We start from the raw sequence: 13,801 nt of genomic DNA on the forward strand, positions 1-13,801 counted from the left end.
TGACCATGTATTATGTGCTAAACATTGCACCTTTCCTGCATTTATCCTCACAAAAATAATACAGTTCACATCACTATCATTTACACTTTTAAAAAATGTAGAAATGGGCCAGGGACCTGAGAGGCTGAGACACTTGCTCCCGGTCACACGGCTGATCCCAGGGAGTGGCAGAACTGGGTTTGGATCTTGGGTAGCCCAACTTCAGAGCTCATGGTCTAGATCACCTGTCATGGTGCTGTGATGCCCACTGCCTGCTTGTCTCCGCTCTGGCATCAGGATTTGGTGGTACTTAGCGAACTGGCCTTCTCACTGTAGGATGCCTAACCCAAGAGTGACCCGTTAAAGAAGCTGTTATAAAGCCATGTCCAGACAGGTGCTGAAATTGGTACAGGGCTGGCGACGGAGAAGCAACATGGACCTCACCTGGTTACAGGGGTCAGGACGGTGCGGAGAGTACCACACCTGAGAAGGTGGGCGGTGCGTGGGACCCGCACGCCTGAGGGCCCCGAGGTGGGAGTGAGCAGGCGTGCCGCGGGTGTGTGGCAGGCACAGTCACCAGCTGAGAGCCCAGGGACCCCAGCGGCGGGGCTTCAGGCCCGTAGGAGCCCACTGGGGGGGTGTCTGGGCCTCACGCTCCTGGTGTGAAAGCCTGTGATGAGCTGAAGTCTGAGAGAGGCCCCAGCCGGGAGGCCCACGTGGGTGTGAGAGGAAGGGAGGCATGTGGGTTCAGGTGTGAAACGGCGGTCCGGCTCGCAGGATGTCAGGGTCACTCCTGGCTGTGGGTGAGAGGCTCAGGGCTCGTTCTGAAGGCCCGTTGAGCCCACAGCCCCCTGCTCCCAGGCTGCCCCGGCTTCCTGGGCAGGTCGTTGCTGCCTGCCCTGCCCTGTGGCTGCCGCGTGGTTCCGTGTTCCTTCCCGACATCTGGGTCCTGCAAAGGCAAACCTGTTGCTTGGTTACCCACGCGCATAGGTCCCCAGCGTGGCCTGGCGCCCAATCAGCCGTCAGGGACTGTGATGAAATTCTCACTAAGTCGCCCGCCGACCGCACTGTGGGGGCTTCCACCGGGGGAGCGGTCCCTGGACGCCGTGTGGGACGCCGACGGACCGTGGTCACGTGTTGGTTCCCACAGGTCTGACAGCTCGGTCACAGGGCATTTCCTCCTGGTGTGTGTCCGGGGTCCCTGCCCGCAGGACTTGTTCAGAAAGGCCTTACTGTCGGCAGGGGAGTGGGGGGCTCACTGGGTCTTGGAGCCCGTTCTCAGGGTCACCGGGGGCCTTGCAGGAAGTTACTGCTCCGCGTGGTGTCTGGTCCAAGACTCAGTTCCCAGGGTCCTCACTTACAGGAGTGATTTATTCGCTGAAACATTTACCCACAGATTAAATCCCAGCTCCAGTGTCTGCAGTCTTGAGAAAGTCGACGTGTTTCACTTGTGCTGTGTAGGTGTGAGAAGAGAGTCGCTCTAAGGCATGGCGGTGCCTCACACACATTCATTCCGACCTGCTTCTTTGTTGTTTGTCCTTCACAGGATCGTTTCTTAAAGTTTAGCGGCGTGTTTTATTTCCAAGATGTTGATATTTTGCCCTCTCTTAAACCCCTCCCCCATCCCCGTGATAATGCATTTTTATGTTATGAATACAGATTTATGTTTTCTTTAATAAATATTTTACTTTTTATTATTGTAGTTACCAAATAATATTGTTATTGTTGTTTTGTTGCTAAATCGTGTCCAACTCTTTAACGACCCCGTGAACTGTAGCCCGCCAGCCCCTCTGTCCATGGGATTTCTCCATAAGAATACTGAATTGGGTTGCCAGTTCCTCCTCTAGGGGATCTTCCTGATCCAGAGATTGAACCTGAGTCTCCTTCATGGCAGATGGATTGTTTACCACTGAGCCACTTGGGAAAGCCATAAAATAATATAGGTGTATATAAATACAAATACTTATATAATTGTAAACTTGCCTAACCTTTTCAAAAAGAAACTTATTTCCAAAATTACACAAGGCATTTTTAAAAAGTAGCTTCAAACTGTTTGTTACATTCCTTTGAGAAACACACACAGACACACACACATACATGGAATGATGCACTGGAAATCTATTTTAAAACCCTAATCAGCAAGCCATTTTCATGCCTAAACAATTAAATTACAGGCTTGCCTGGCAAGTTCCCAATTATAGCCTTGGAAAAACTTTGTAATACAACAACAAAAGTGGTTCGTTATGGGCAAAATGTGACTCCGATGGGGCTGTGCTTCTTGTGTGTATGTACACGGGTCGTGTGTCAGCTAAAACACACGTAACATGCATTTTCTCTCCCTGCTTACCTTCCTAACGTTTGTGTTGTTGGAAGTACGGAAGGTCTGAATAAAAAGCTCACATTTATTGACACACTTTGTAAGGCTAGTTATCTTCAGGTTAATGTGTTTTAGGAAAAGTTGAAGCACCAAGTCGCACATGGCATGTGTTTGCCTGGGAGAGTGCAGTTGTGGCTGTTTAGTACTGGGATGTATTTGCTGAAACCTTTTCTCACAGGGTGGTGTTGGAGGAGAACCGCTCACCACCAGAGACCCCAACCAGGGTTGAGAAACCATCTGAGACCCTCAGGCTCATGGAGGCTGGGGATGGTTCAGTTGCTCAGTGGTGTCTGACTCTTTGTGATCCCATAGACTACGGCCTCGGAGAAGGCAATGGCAACCCACTCCAGTACTCTTGCCTGGGAAATCCCATGGATGGAGGAGCCTGGTAGGCTGTAGTCCATGGGGGACATGAATGAGCGACTTCACTTTCACTTTTCACTTTCATGGATTGGAGAAGGAAATGGCAACCCACTCCAGTGTTCTTGCCTGGAGAATCCCAGGGACGGGGGAGCCTGGTGGGCTGCCATCTATGGGGTTGCAGAGTCGAACACAACTGAAGTGACTTGCAGCAGCAGTAGCAGACTACAGCCTGCCAGGCTCCTCTGTCCGGGATTCTCCAGGGAAGAATACTGGGGTGGGGTGCCATTTCCTCCTCCAGGGGAACTTCCCGACCCAGGGATCAAACCTGAGTCTCTTACATCTCCTGCATTGGCAAGTAGATTCTTTACCACTAGTTCCGCCTGGGAAGCCCAGTGCTATGGTATATGCGGCTAAGAAGATCCTCCCAAATCTTCTAACTGGGGCTGCCGCCCATGTGCATTTTTACCTTGGAAGTTCTGAGGACACCATTCTTTTCTTTTGGGGAAAAGAAGTGATGACCATCTTAAGCAGCGATTTTTGCTTGCAGCTGAAAAGAACGATCATGAAGATTGCTGATTGGGCCACAGACTAAGGAAAGCCAGTTGTGGGAAAATCCATTTTGACTCTTTCTTTAAACGTTTGCAAGAAACTTTGTGAGTCAACCATGGGCTTCAGGAAGGGGGTCACTTAGTGGTGGAACCAGTTTTGTTAACGTTATGATTTCCGTAATGATAATGGTGTTCTGAGCTTAAGTGGTCATTACCCTTATGGTGTTTTTCCATTTTTCCATTTTCCCCCTCCAAATATTTTTAAGTTCTTTAAAAAGACATCCCGGCTCATTCTCAGAGGGATCGACAGCAGGGCTTAGTGTTGAATGATGGGGGCGGGCAGAGAAGTGGAAAACAAAAGAGAAAGAAGAGCTTGTTGTGCTGGTTCACGGGCACCATGAACGCCCTGCTTAAGAATTTTCCTGTAAATTGCAGGACCCTGCTGCCTTCCACATGAAGCTTTTAAGCTAGTTTTTCAGGAAGCCCAGATAAGAAATAAAAAGTATATTCTCTAGCATTGGGTTTCTAGAGTGGAAGCATCTAGTCTGTGGCTGGGGGGTCGGGGGTGTTGCGGTATCAGAAACTAAACATCAAGTCTGTAATAAGGAAACAAAACAAAATGTGGATTTCTCTGGCAGCAAAGGTGGCAGCATTGCCTCCCCACCCCCCCATGGAAAGGAGGGGACAGTCCAGCCGCATCTTTTGGATCCAGGTGAGCCTGGATGCTGGCTGGGACCACCTGAGCTGGCTCTCCTGCCTCTGCTGGAGTGGATGGGGCTGCGCTTAGAGTTGGTCCTTTTTGCTTTGTGGCCAGCCGGGAGGTTCCTAGGAGTAGAAGGGAGGACCCATTGAGCAGGTGTCTCACTGTCTGTGACCGTTCGCTCAGCCTGTGCTCGAGGGTCTCAGTGGTCCTCGGAGGGTGTGCTTTGCAGGGGGCTTCCTCATGTCCTTTCCTGATTCTCAGCACCTGACAGGTGAGGGCATGCCCAGATGGGAAGGACATCTCCTGAAATTCACGCCCTGGAAACAGGAGACAGTGCTCTGGCGTCAGCTCTGCCCACACCTGGACCGCAGGGATGGGGGTCTCTGTGCAGACCCCCAGAGCAGCCTCTTGGCTCTCTGAGCATTTCACTTTCTGTGGCCCCAAACTGCAGGGAGGAGCAGAGAGGGAAGGAGCACTGGCTACAGAAGGACCGTTTGGAGATTTGAACAATTCTCCCCCCTTGAAATTTTCATTTAATTTCCAGGTGCATTCATAGGTTGCCTTTTATGATCCCTAATCAGTTGAGTTTTTCTTGTTACATGAGTCTCGTCTTCGTGACTAGGTTTCAACTGTTTAATTCCCATGAATTGGAGGTTCTGATATTTAACATCCTTTATGGACCAACTTGGGGCTTTCCAGGTGGTGCTAGTGGTAAAGAACTTGCCTGCCAATGCAGGAAATGTAAGAGAGGGGGGCTCCATCCTTGGGTAGGGAAGATCCCCTGGAGGACGGCATGGCAACCCACTGCAGTATTCTTGTCTGGAGAGTGCCATGGACAGAGGAGCCTGGTGGGCTACAGTCCAGGGGGGTCGCAAAGAGTCTGACACTACTGAAGCGACTTAGCACCCACGCACGCGCACATGGATCGATATCTATGAGGATAAATGACTTTAGCACTCAGTCAACCACAATGATTTATTTTAATGATTTAGCACATGATTAGTACCAGTCATTAATTGTTTAGTGATTGATCTTTTAAAGGAAAGCAGTTGCTCGTTGATCGGTTTAAACTTTGCTGGATGCTTCTTTTCTTTAACCAGAGAAGGAAATGACAACCCACTCCAGTACTTTTGCCTGGAAAATCCCATGGATGGAGGAGCCTGGTAGGCTATAGTCCACAGGGTCGCAAAGAGTCGGACAGGACGGAACGACTTCACTTTCACTTCACTCTTTTCTTTAAACAGGCCGGGATTGGGATTCTGAACGAGCAGCGTGTAGACGTTATATATCCTTGGGTGTTATGGGGACGCTGTTCGCGCAGGAAGCCTGGTTCCTAAGGCCTTTGTGTCTTTTCTGTTCCAGGTGCTCACCGCCGGCGCCATGCTCTCTAGGTAGGACACGCCCGCCCGCGGGGCAGGCGCACCTCTGCAGCGGGGCAGCGGGAAGAATCTTCTCGCCTGAACATGGAGAGATAAGGCGCCCTCCGGCAGGCCTGCGTGACCAGGAGCTGTGCCCGCCGTGGCCATCGAGATGGAGCGCTCCCGGGAGGCCGAGGCGGAGCTGAGAGGGGGCCGCAGCCCGCCCAGAGCCAGCCGGAGCCCGGAGGTGGATGGGGACAGGGCGCTGAGCCACAGCTGCTGTATCTGCGGCAAGACCTTTCCCTTCCAGAGCTCGCTGTCCCAGCACATGCGCAAGCACACGGGCGAGAAGCCCTACAAGTGCCCCTACTGCGACCACCGCGCCGCGCAGAAGGGCAACCTCAAGATCCACATCCGTGGGCACCGCGCGGGTACGCTGACCCAGGGCCGCGAGCCCGAGGCAGCCGAGACGTGCGTGTCCGAGGGGCTCGGCGGCTGCACCAGCCCTACCAAGAGCACCTCAGCGTGCAACCGCATCCTGAACGGCGCCACGCAGGCGGACACCGGCAAGATCCTGCTGCGCAGCACGCGGAAGGAGGCGGAGGGCGCGGCGGCGGGGCAGTGCGCCTTCTGCAAGAGCAGGTTCGAGCGCAAGAAGGACCTGGCACAGCACATGCAGCAGGCGCACAAGCCCTTCACGTGCCGCCTGTGCAGCTACGCCACCCTGCGCGAGGAGGCCCTGCTCAGTCATGTCCAGAAGGACCACATTGCGGCGCAGAGGCCGCGCGGGGACGCCTTCGCCGAGAACGGCAAGCCGGAGCTGCCGCCAGGCGAGTTCCCCTGCGAGGTGTGCGGCCAGGCCTTCAGCCAGACCTGGTTCCTGAAGGCGCACATGAAGAAGCACAGGGGCTCCTTCGACCACGGCTGCCACATCTGCGGCCGGAGATTCAAGGAGCCGTGGTTCCTGAAAAACCACATGAAGGCGCATGGCCCGAAGGCGGGGAGCAAAAACAGGCCCCGGAGCGAGCTGGAGCCCGTGGCCACCATCAACGACGTGGTGCAGGAAGAGGTTATTGTGGCCGGCCTGAGCCTCTACGAAGTCTGCACCAAGTGTGGGAACCTGTTTACGAACCTGGACAGCTTGAACGCGCACAACGCCATCCACCGCAGGGTGGAGGCCGGCTGCCCGCGGGCCGCCGTCGGGGAGGGCCCAGCGCCCGGCCCCGCCGACTCCCAGCAGCTCTTCCTTCAGTGCCTGAACCTGCGCCCGGCGGCCGGCGCACCCGCCAGCGGGCAGACTGGGCGGCGCGTGGCTGAGCTGGACCCGGTCAACAGCTACCAGGCCTGGCAGCTGGCCACCCGGGGCAAGGTGGCCGAGCCGGCCGAGTACCTCAAATACGCGGCGTGGGACGAGGCGCTGGCCGGCGATGTGGCCTTCGACAAGGAGCGACGCGAGTTCATCCTGGTGAGCCAGGAGAAGCGCAAGCGCGAGCCCGACCCGGGTGCGCAGGGCCCCCCGCGCAAGAGGGCGGGCGCACCCGGGGACCCCGCGCCTGGGCCCGCGGACCCCCGGCCCGCCGCGCGCCCCAGCCGCCGCGCCGCCGTCCCCGCCGGCCACGGCAAGTCGTCCGAGTGCTTCGAGTGCGGCAAGATCTTCCGCACGTACCACCAGATGGTGCTGCACTCGCGGGTGCACCGCCGCGCGCGCCGTGACCGAGAGCGTGACGGCCCCGGCGACCGCGCGCCGCGCGCCCGCTGCGGCTCCCTCAGCGAGGGCGACTCGGTCTCGCAGCCCAGCAGCCCTGGGTCGGGCTGTGCCGCCGCCGACTCCCCGGGCTCGGGCCTCGCCGATGAGGCTGCCGATGAGAGCGGAGAGGAGGTCCCGGCCCATCCCACAGCAGGTGAGTGCATGCTCCCGGGTGGTCCAGGGGTGGGTGGTCCAGGGGCGGTAAGGGTGGACACGGGTGGCCCAGGTCCCAGTAGCCCTGCGTCCGGGTTGCCCTTGCCCCGGTATCTCACGTCCAGGTGGTTTGGGCTCAGGTAGCAGGGTAACTGGGTCCGGGAAACCTTCGCCTGGGTTCTCACGCTCAGGTGAGCCAGGCTCACTCAGGTCGTCTTGGACACGGATGGCCGTGTGCCTAGGTACCGCTGAGCTGGGGAAGTCCAGGTCCAATAGACTGCTGCCACGTGGCGCAGGCATCATTACTGCCCAGGCAGTTGAGGCTCAGGTAGCCCTGCCTGCAGGTAGCCCAGCATCCTTGATGCTCAGGTAGCCTCATCCTTCCGTGGCCCTACCCCCAGGTAACCCTGAGCTTGCTGCCTTTTCCCAGGTATTCCAGGCTCAGGTAGTCCTGACTCAGGTGCCCCTGCACTCAGAGAGTCTGTACCCAGTGTACACTTGGAGCTTGGGCTGGTGGGTGCAGACCCAGGCCCCTGTCAGCTCCACTTGAGGCTCCTGTTTGCTGTCTGCCTATAGTGTTCGCATGAATCAACCCTGGCTGTTGAGGTCATGGTCTCTCTGGAGCATCAGACACTTCTGAGCAAAGATCAGGTGATGGAGCCCCTCAGAGGTGTACCCTTCTCTGCTCACCATCAGCTGGGACACACACGCTTTCCTCTGTTTCTCTCCTTGCACCAGACAGCTGAGGGAAAGAGGACTTTCATATTGTGTGCAGTTATAATTAATCTCCTCGGATTCCAGTAACCCTGTGGGTTTAGAGATGGCTAATTGGAACCAGATTACTTTCCAAGTTGCAGCTATGTAAATATTTAAAGATGCTTGGCCAACTTTATTCCCATCATGTTCCTATTTTTTAGTCAATTTTATACATTTTGATATCTTCTTCATTAATTTTTGTCTTGGGTAACTCCTTTAAATGGAGGTGATGTTTCAGTTACAAGCTTGTAACTTTCACCCCTTGGCTAGGAATGTTTTCTTTTTTCCCTGAAAATTGGTTTGACTGGTTGTTACTTTTAGGGAAAGATTGGAGATGATGGAAATCCCAGTGCTTCAGCTAGGCTTTTGTATTCTGTAGTGAGGAAAACCGCCCCTGTGCACCTCTTTTAAAACAACCCACGAGTGTATGTCATTTTTCCCGTACTGAAAATGAAGCTAGTTCTCTTGAACAGAGTTTAATTATTACAGGTCTAGACAATGTATTGTGTGAGCATCTGGTACACTCAAGTATATGCAGAGTCAGTAGAAGTGTAGTAAAAAGTTTCTCTGATCCTGCAGGGCAGTCTGTACTGAATCTGCACACATGTACATGTCCATAAGTGAAAAATAGCACATTGTGCATCAGTTCATATTTTGCATTTCATTTCTTAGTCATTCACTCGTGGGAGGAAGCAAGATAATATCCCTTTCTCTGAAATTGTACTGTGCATTATGGGAGATCGTCTGGATTCTAACAGCAGTTGGTCATGTATGACCTGGGGAACCCAATTGTGACCCGGGGTGGCCTGTTTGAGGACTAATTTTTGTTTTTCCTTTTTAAAAATGTTGTCAACTATAGATTTTACTGGTCACATACCAGTAACACTATGTCTACTTTTTGGAGCACATTTGGATAAAATGCTAAGCTGGTAATAATTTTTTATAATTTTGAAGACAAATATTTTTAATATTTGGAAAAGCTGTCCTTCACCTCTTCTATTATGATAGATGTGAGATGACCAGTAATAAGCAAATTCAGCAGTGCCTTTAAAGTCAAGATGTGTGAAAGATCAAATTACATTCACTGTAAATTGAAATTTACTCTGTTTTTTCCCCTCAGGTTCATTAAATTTTAGAGATTATCATTTACTTCTTAATGAGATTATATGTGTTTTCTCTATATGTAATCTACTTTTTGAGAAATTTGGTGCCTCTGATGATTCCATAGCAAGATTATATATAGTAGTGAATTTTGCAAGTTGACAACAGAATATTATAGCTTGTTGAGAGACTAGAAAATTTTATGTTATGACAGTGGTGTAAAATGTTGAACATCATAGGTCTGCACGGGTCATTTTTTTGTAACCCCAAAGGACAGTATATTTCCTCCTAAAGATACAATTTTATATCATAGCAGGCCTTGAATGTTCTTGTTGTTCAGTTGCTCAGTCTTGTTGACTCTTTGTGACCCTATGGACTGCAGCACACCGGGCTTCCCTGTCCTTCACTATTTCATGGGTCAGTGATGCCATCCCACCATCTCATCCTCTGTCACCCCCTTCTACTCCTGCCCTCAATCTTTCCCAGCATCAGATAGCTTTTGCCAGTGAGTCAGTTCTTCACATCAGGTGGCCGAAGTATTGGAGTTTGAGCTTCAGCATCATTCCTTCCAATGAATATTCAGGACTTTAGGATGGACTGGTTTGATCTCCTTGTTGTCTAAGGGACTCTAAAGTGTCTTCTCCAGCAATATAGTTTGAAAGCATCAGTTCTTCGGTGCTCAGCTTTCTTTATGGTTGAACTCTCACATCTTTACATGACTACTGGAAAAACCGTAGCTTTGACTATATGGACCTCTGTTGACAAAGTTATGTGTCTGCTTTTTAATACACTGCCTAGTTTTGTCTTAGCTTTTCTTCCAAGGAGCAAGTGTCTTTAGCTCGCGTTAGATCTCAGATGCCCCTTATGGAGAGAGGAGTGTTATATGGATTTAAGACTCACAAAGCAGTTTCCTTGGCAGGGATTGGCGAGAACTTGGAAACAACCATTAATACTTTGGAAAAGCAAATGGGTGCTTTGAATCCTCTATTTTGATCTGCAGTGAACCTTTCTTTTTAAAAAAATGCACTCAACTTTGGAAAATACTTGCCTTTCTTGTCACTGAAAGATGACTTAGATCTTTAAACACTGAAATGACTTTAAATTCTCATAGAACCTGGGTGGGATGACTGGTTAAATTTATGAGAGGAAACACATAGGAATTGAGTCACAGAAAGATCAGACTGGTTCTCATGAACGTGAGTTCACCTGTGGTGGCAGAGTTGATGTCAGAATTCAGATTTTTGTGACCTTTCCAATAAATCCCCATCATGCCATAATTTCCTCCAAAGATTTTTGGCATCCAGGAGTGGGTTTAAACACTGCTTCTGAATCTGGAGACAATTTACATGATTAGATTAATTGAAAGTAACTTCTCTTTTTTCATGAAACGTTCTTTGTTGAGTGTTGCTGCCTCCTGCTTTGGAAAGCACTGATTGTCACATTACCTATATTCCCACATAAGACTGAGTCACTGCAGCCCTCATTAAGGACTTAAAATAGTCTAAGAGCAAAGTTGTGAATAAAACTCAATAATTTAAAATGTGTTAGTGAGCTGGATTTAAGTCTCCATTGAGAAAGTGACTTGGCACCGATGGAAAGTACACGTCTGGAGTTCACAAAAATTAATCCTTTTAATTAGGGAAGAGGAGCCTTGAAAGGGCATAAAATTGAAATGAGAAAAACTAATGTTTTCAACCACAGAGTTAGGGTGCTCACAAGTCATCACTGTGGACAGGCGAACAGGCCAAAGAGGAATTCTGCTCAGAAAGCAGTGGGATAGGCGACTTCCTTGACAGTCCAGTGGTTAAGACCCCGCACTTAGACTGGTGGAGGCGCCGGTTCCATCCCTGGTCAGGGAACTAAGATCCCACATGCCTCGTGGTGCAGCTAGGAAAAATAACTGAAATCACGAGGATACTGGGATGACTTAGGAGTGATGGAAGCCCTCTGAAATGTGTCTTGAAGGACTCTTCGTTGGGTCCCTGTACTGGAAGACGTGCTGCCCTTGGGGGAAGCCTGGCCTTGTGATGCAAAGCCCACTCCCACTGTGTATCTCCATCCCGTTTCTGCTAACACTTAGGTGATTGATTACCCCAGGTATTTTTGTTGTTGAAGTATAATGGCTTTAGAATATTATATTAGTTTCAAGTGTATGACATAGTGATTCAGTATTTTTATAGGTATATTGTATTTAAAGTTATGACAAAGTAATGACTGTTTCTCTGTGTTGGATAATATATCCTTGGTTTTGACTATTTTCTATTATTCTAACTTCTTCCATCACATCAAATCCATAATCTGCTGAGCCCAGCCTCTCTCTATCTCTTTGGATGATGGCTGTAACATAATTGATAGTAAAACCCCAAGTTTTGAAATTGCAGATAGTGAAATTGCAAATATTTGACTGTTTCTAACTGACAAATCATATGACTCAACTTTCATAGAATGGAAAGTTCTGTGAACAAGTGCCACAGTATTGTATGTAGTTGGAAGAATTAAGGAGAGAGTTTTCAGGATTAAAAAGTACAGTCAAGGGAAGAAAAGACCATTAAAGAAAGAAGTTATTTATTTCAGAGAGCTTCCATTTTCTGATATTTCTCTGCTTGCTTCCTCCAGTCGGACACTCTCAGACATTACCGCTCATCTTTTTCCTGTTGTAACTGCAAGAAGGGCCACAGTGTTTTGGTTGTAAAATGTTAGGGGAGCACGTGCTCTGAGCCCGACTGCTCGTCCACAGTAGCGTGTGGGTGGGTGAGGCCGGCCAAGCCACGGTCACCCAGCTTCCAGAAGGGTTAACCAGCTAGTCTCTTTTTTTTCCATAGGGTGTGGGCAGTCATTAGAGCAGTTTAGAGAGGAAACATTGCTACGTGTCCTCCCATGGTGGGGATTTAGGGGGACTCTAGAGGACAGCAGTCCGAGTGTGGAGTGTGGGGTGGGCTGGGGAGAGGTATTTACCGGCAGGTGGGCCTGCTGGCCTGGGAGGCTATTGTTGTTACTTAGCGTTTACTTTGTACAGAGCAGGAGGCACTCTGGGCATGGATTCTCCCTATTGTCCTGTCCGATCCACGCCGGCGTGTGTTCTGAGCCAGGGAGCTGGGCCCCACTTGCAGACCTGCCCGGTTCCCGTCTCTGATGCTCAGTGACTGGGAAGGACTTCTCTCCTAGCGCGAGGCTTCATCAGTGCCTCCTCCACTCAAGAAGCTAAAAATGACACCACAAAGAAAGGGGCTGGGGGCAAGGAGGAGAGATCATAAATACAGTGGGAGGATGGGAAATAGGATGTGTGTAACTGGCTCATGTGGCTCAGCGGGTAAAGAATCTGCCTGCAATGCAGAGACACGGGTTCAATCCTTGGGTCGGGAAGATCTCCTGGAGAAGTGAGAGGCAACCCCCTCCAGTGTTCCTGCCTGGAGAATCCCATGGACAGAGGAGCCTGGCAGGCTACAGTCCCCGGGGTCATGAGAGTCGGACACGACTGAGTGACTAAACCACCACCGCCAGCTGTGGGGTGGCAGGTGCATCCGGTAACAGTCGTGTGCCTGAGATGAACTCCCGCTCCCCAGGGCCCGGGGCTGGGGCAGGAGTGATCCTGGGACCCTGGGCGGTGTCAGTCCTGCGTGGTCCTGGGACCCTGTTAAATGGGAGCCCGCGGGATGGGTCCGAGTGAGACCAGGAGGCTGGGAACCTTGGACACGGTTCCCTCTGGCATGCCGGGCCCAGTTTCCCATCCCTGGCGGCCTCGGCACCTTGGGTGATGAGAACCTGGTAGCTGCACCTGCAGGTCGGTCAGCTGATTCGTAAGTGCCCCGGCTATGATCCTGGCGCCGGGCCGGGCCCCAGGGCTGGGGTGCTCCCTGCCCCGTGCCCATGAGCGCCGGAGCACAATCCCGGGGTGGGGACCCGATGGGACAAGACTCTGGATGGCAGAGGGAGGAAGGGAGAGCAGGTTGATCCCAGACCACAGAGGAGGGGCCGAGAATGCAGACGGATGCCTCTGAGCTAGACGTGAGGGCGACCACCCCCCTTCGTCTTTCCTGCTGGACGAAACACCAAGGTATTTACTTAGATGGGAGTAAAGCGAGAGTTGAAAACCCTCCTATCAAATCCTTATTCAGTAGAAAGACTCACTGAAGTTCTTTAAGAAAAATATCCAGATGCACTTGACAGCCGACCGCAGAATGCCCTGTGGTTTAGTTAGCATCTTAGCAACCAGGGGCAACGCAGTCAGCGCACACATGGAGACGCTGGTAATTATTCACCGGCCCCGCAGTCCCCTGGTAGGCCTCAGAATTATCACAGCAAGAGTGAGTTACGATGGGAATAGAGCCTCGGAGGTGTGTTTTATTGTATTCTGATTCTCAAACACTGATCGTCTGTGCATGGCATGCGTGCTCATATTTGCTTGATCACCATGCCGCGTCCCCTGACCTTCCAGAATGAATGAATTACGCTGTGATACACGTCAGACTCTGGAGATGAGGCTCTGAGCTGTTCTCTTGACACTGAGACACACACGTGGGATGCATGATCCTCAGGCTGTGAAGCGGACGTTGTGCAAACACTGTGGCTTCTTAGCAGGATCCAAACGCTTCTTTGTTGTCTGTCTCTGTCTCCATTTCTCTCTTTCACACAAGATGTGCTGTCTCTGCTAGATGGCTTTAGTCGTGTCCAGCTCTCTGCAACCCTGTGGACCGTAACGCGCCAGGCTCTTCTGTG

The 13,801-nt window shown here is 51.3% G+C and overlaps 1 protein-coding gene across 3 annotated transcripts in view; it reads left to right on the top strand.

Annotated features, from left to right (window-relative positions):
* The window catches only part of ZNF516 (zinc finger protein 516), a 95,050-nt gene that overhangs the window by 38,343 nt on the left and 42,906 nt on the right, over positions 1 to 13,801 (top strand). For all 3 annotated transcript variants that reach the window (XM_065932286.1, XM_065932285.1, XM_065932287.1), the window contains exon 2: positions 5,333 to 7,229. In XM_065932286.1, the coding sequence (XP_065788358.1) occupies positions 5,501 to 7,229 (1,729 nt within the window). In that variant the 5' untranslated portion in view covers positions 5,333 to 5,500. The remainder of the gene's footprint in view (positions 1 to 5,332; positions 7,230 to 13,801) is intronic.

The sequence above is a fragment of the Muntiacus reevesi genome, chromosome 4 (assembly GCF_963930625.1).
Source record: "Muntiacus reevesi chromosome 4, mMunRee1.1, whole genome shotgun sequence".
Classification (NCBI taxonomy): Eukaryota; Metazoa; Chordata; class Mammalia; order Artiodactyla; family Cervidae; genus Muntiacus; species Muntiacus reevesi.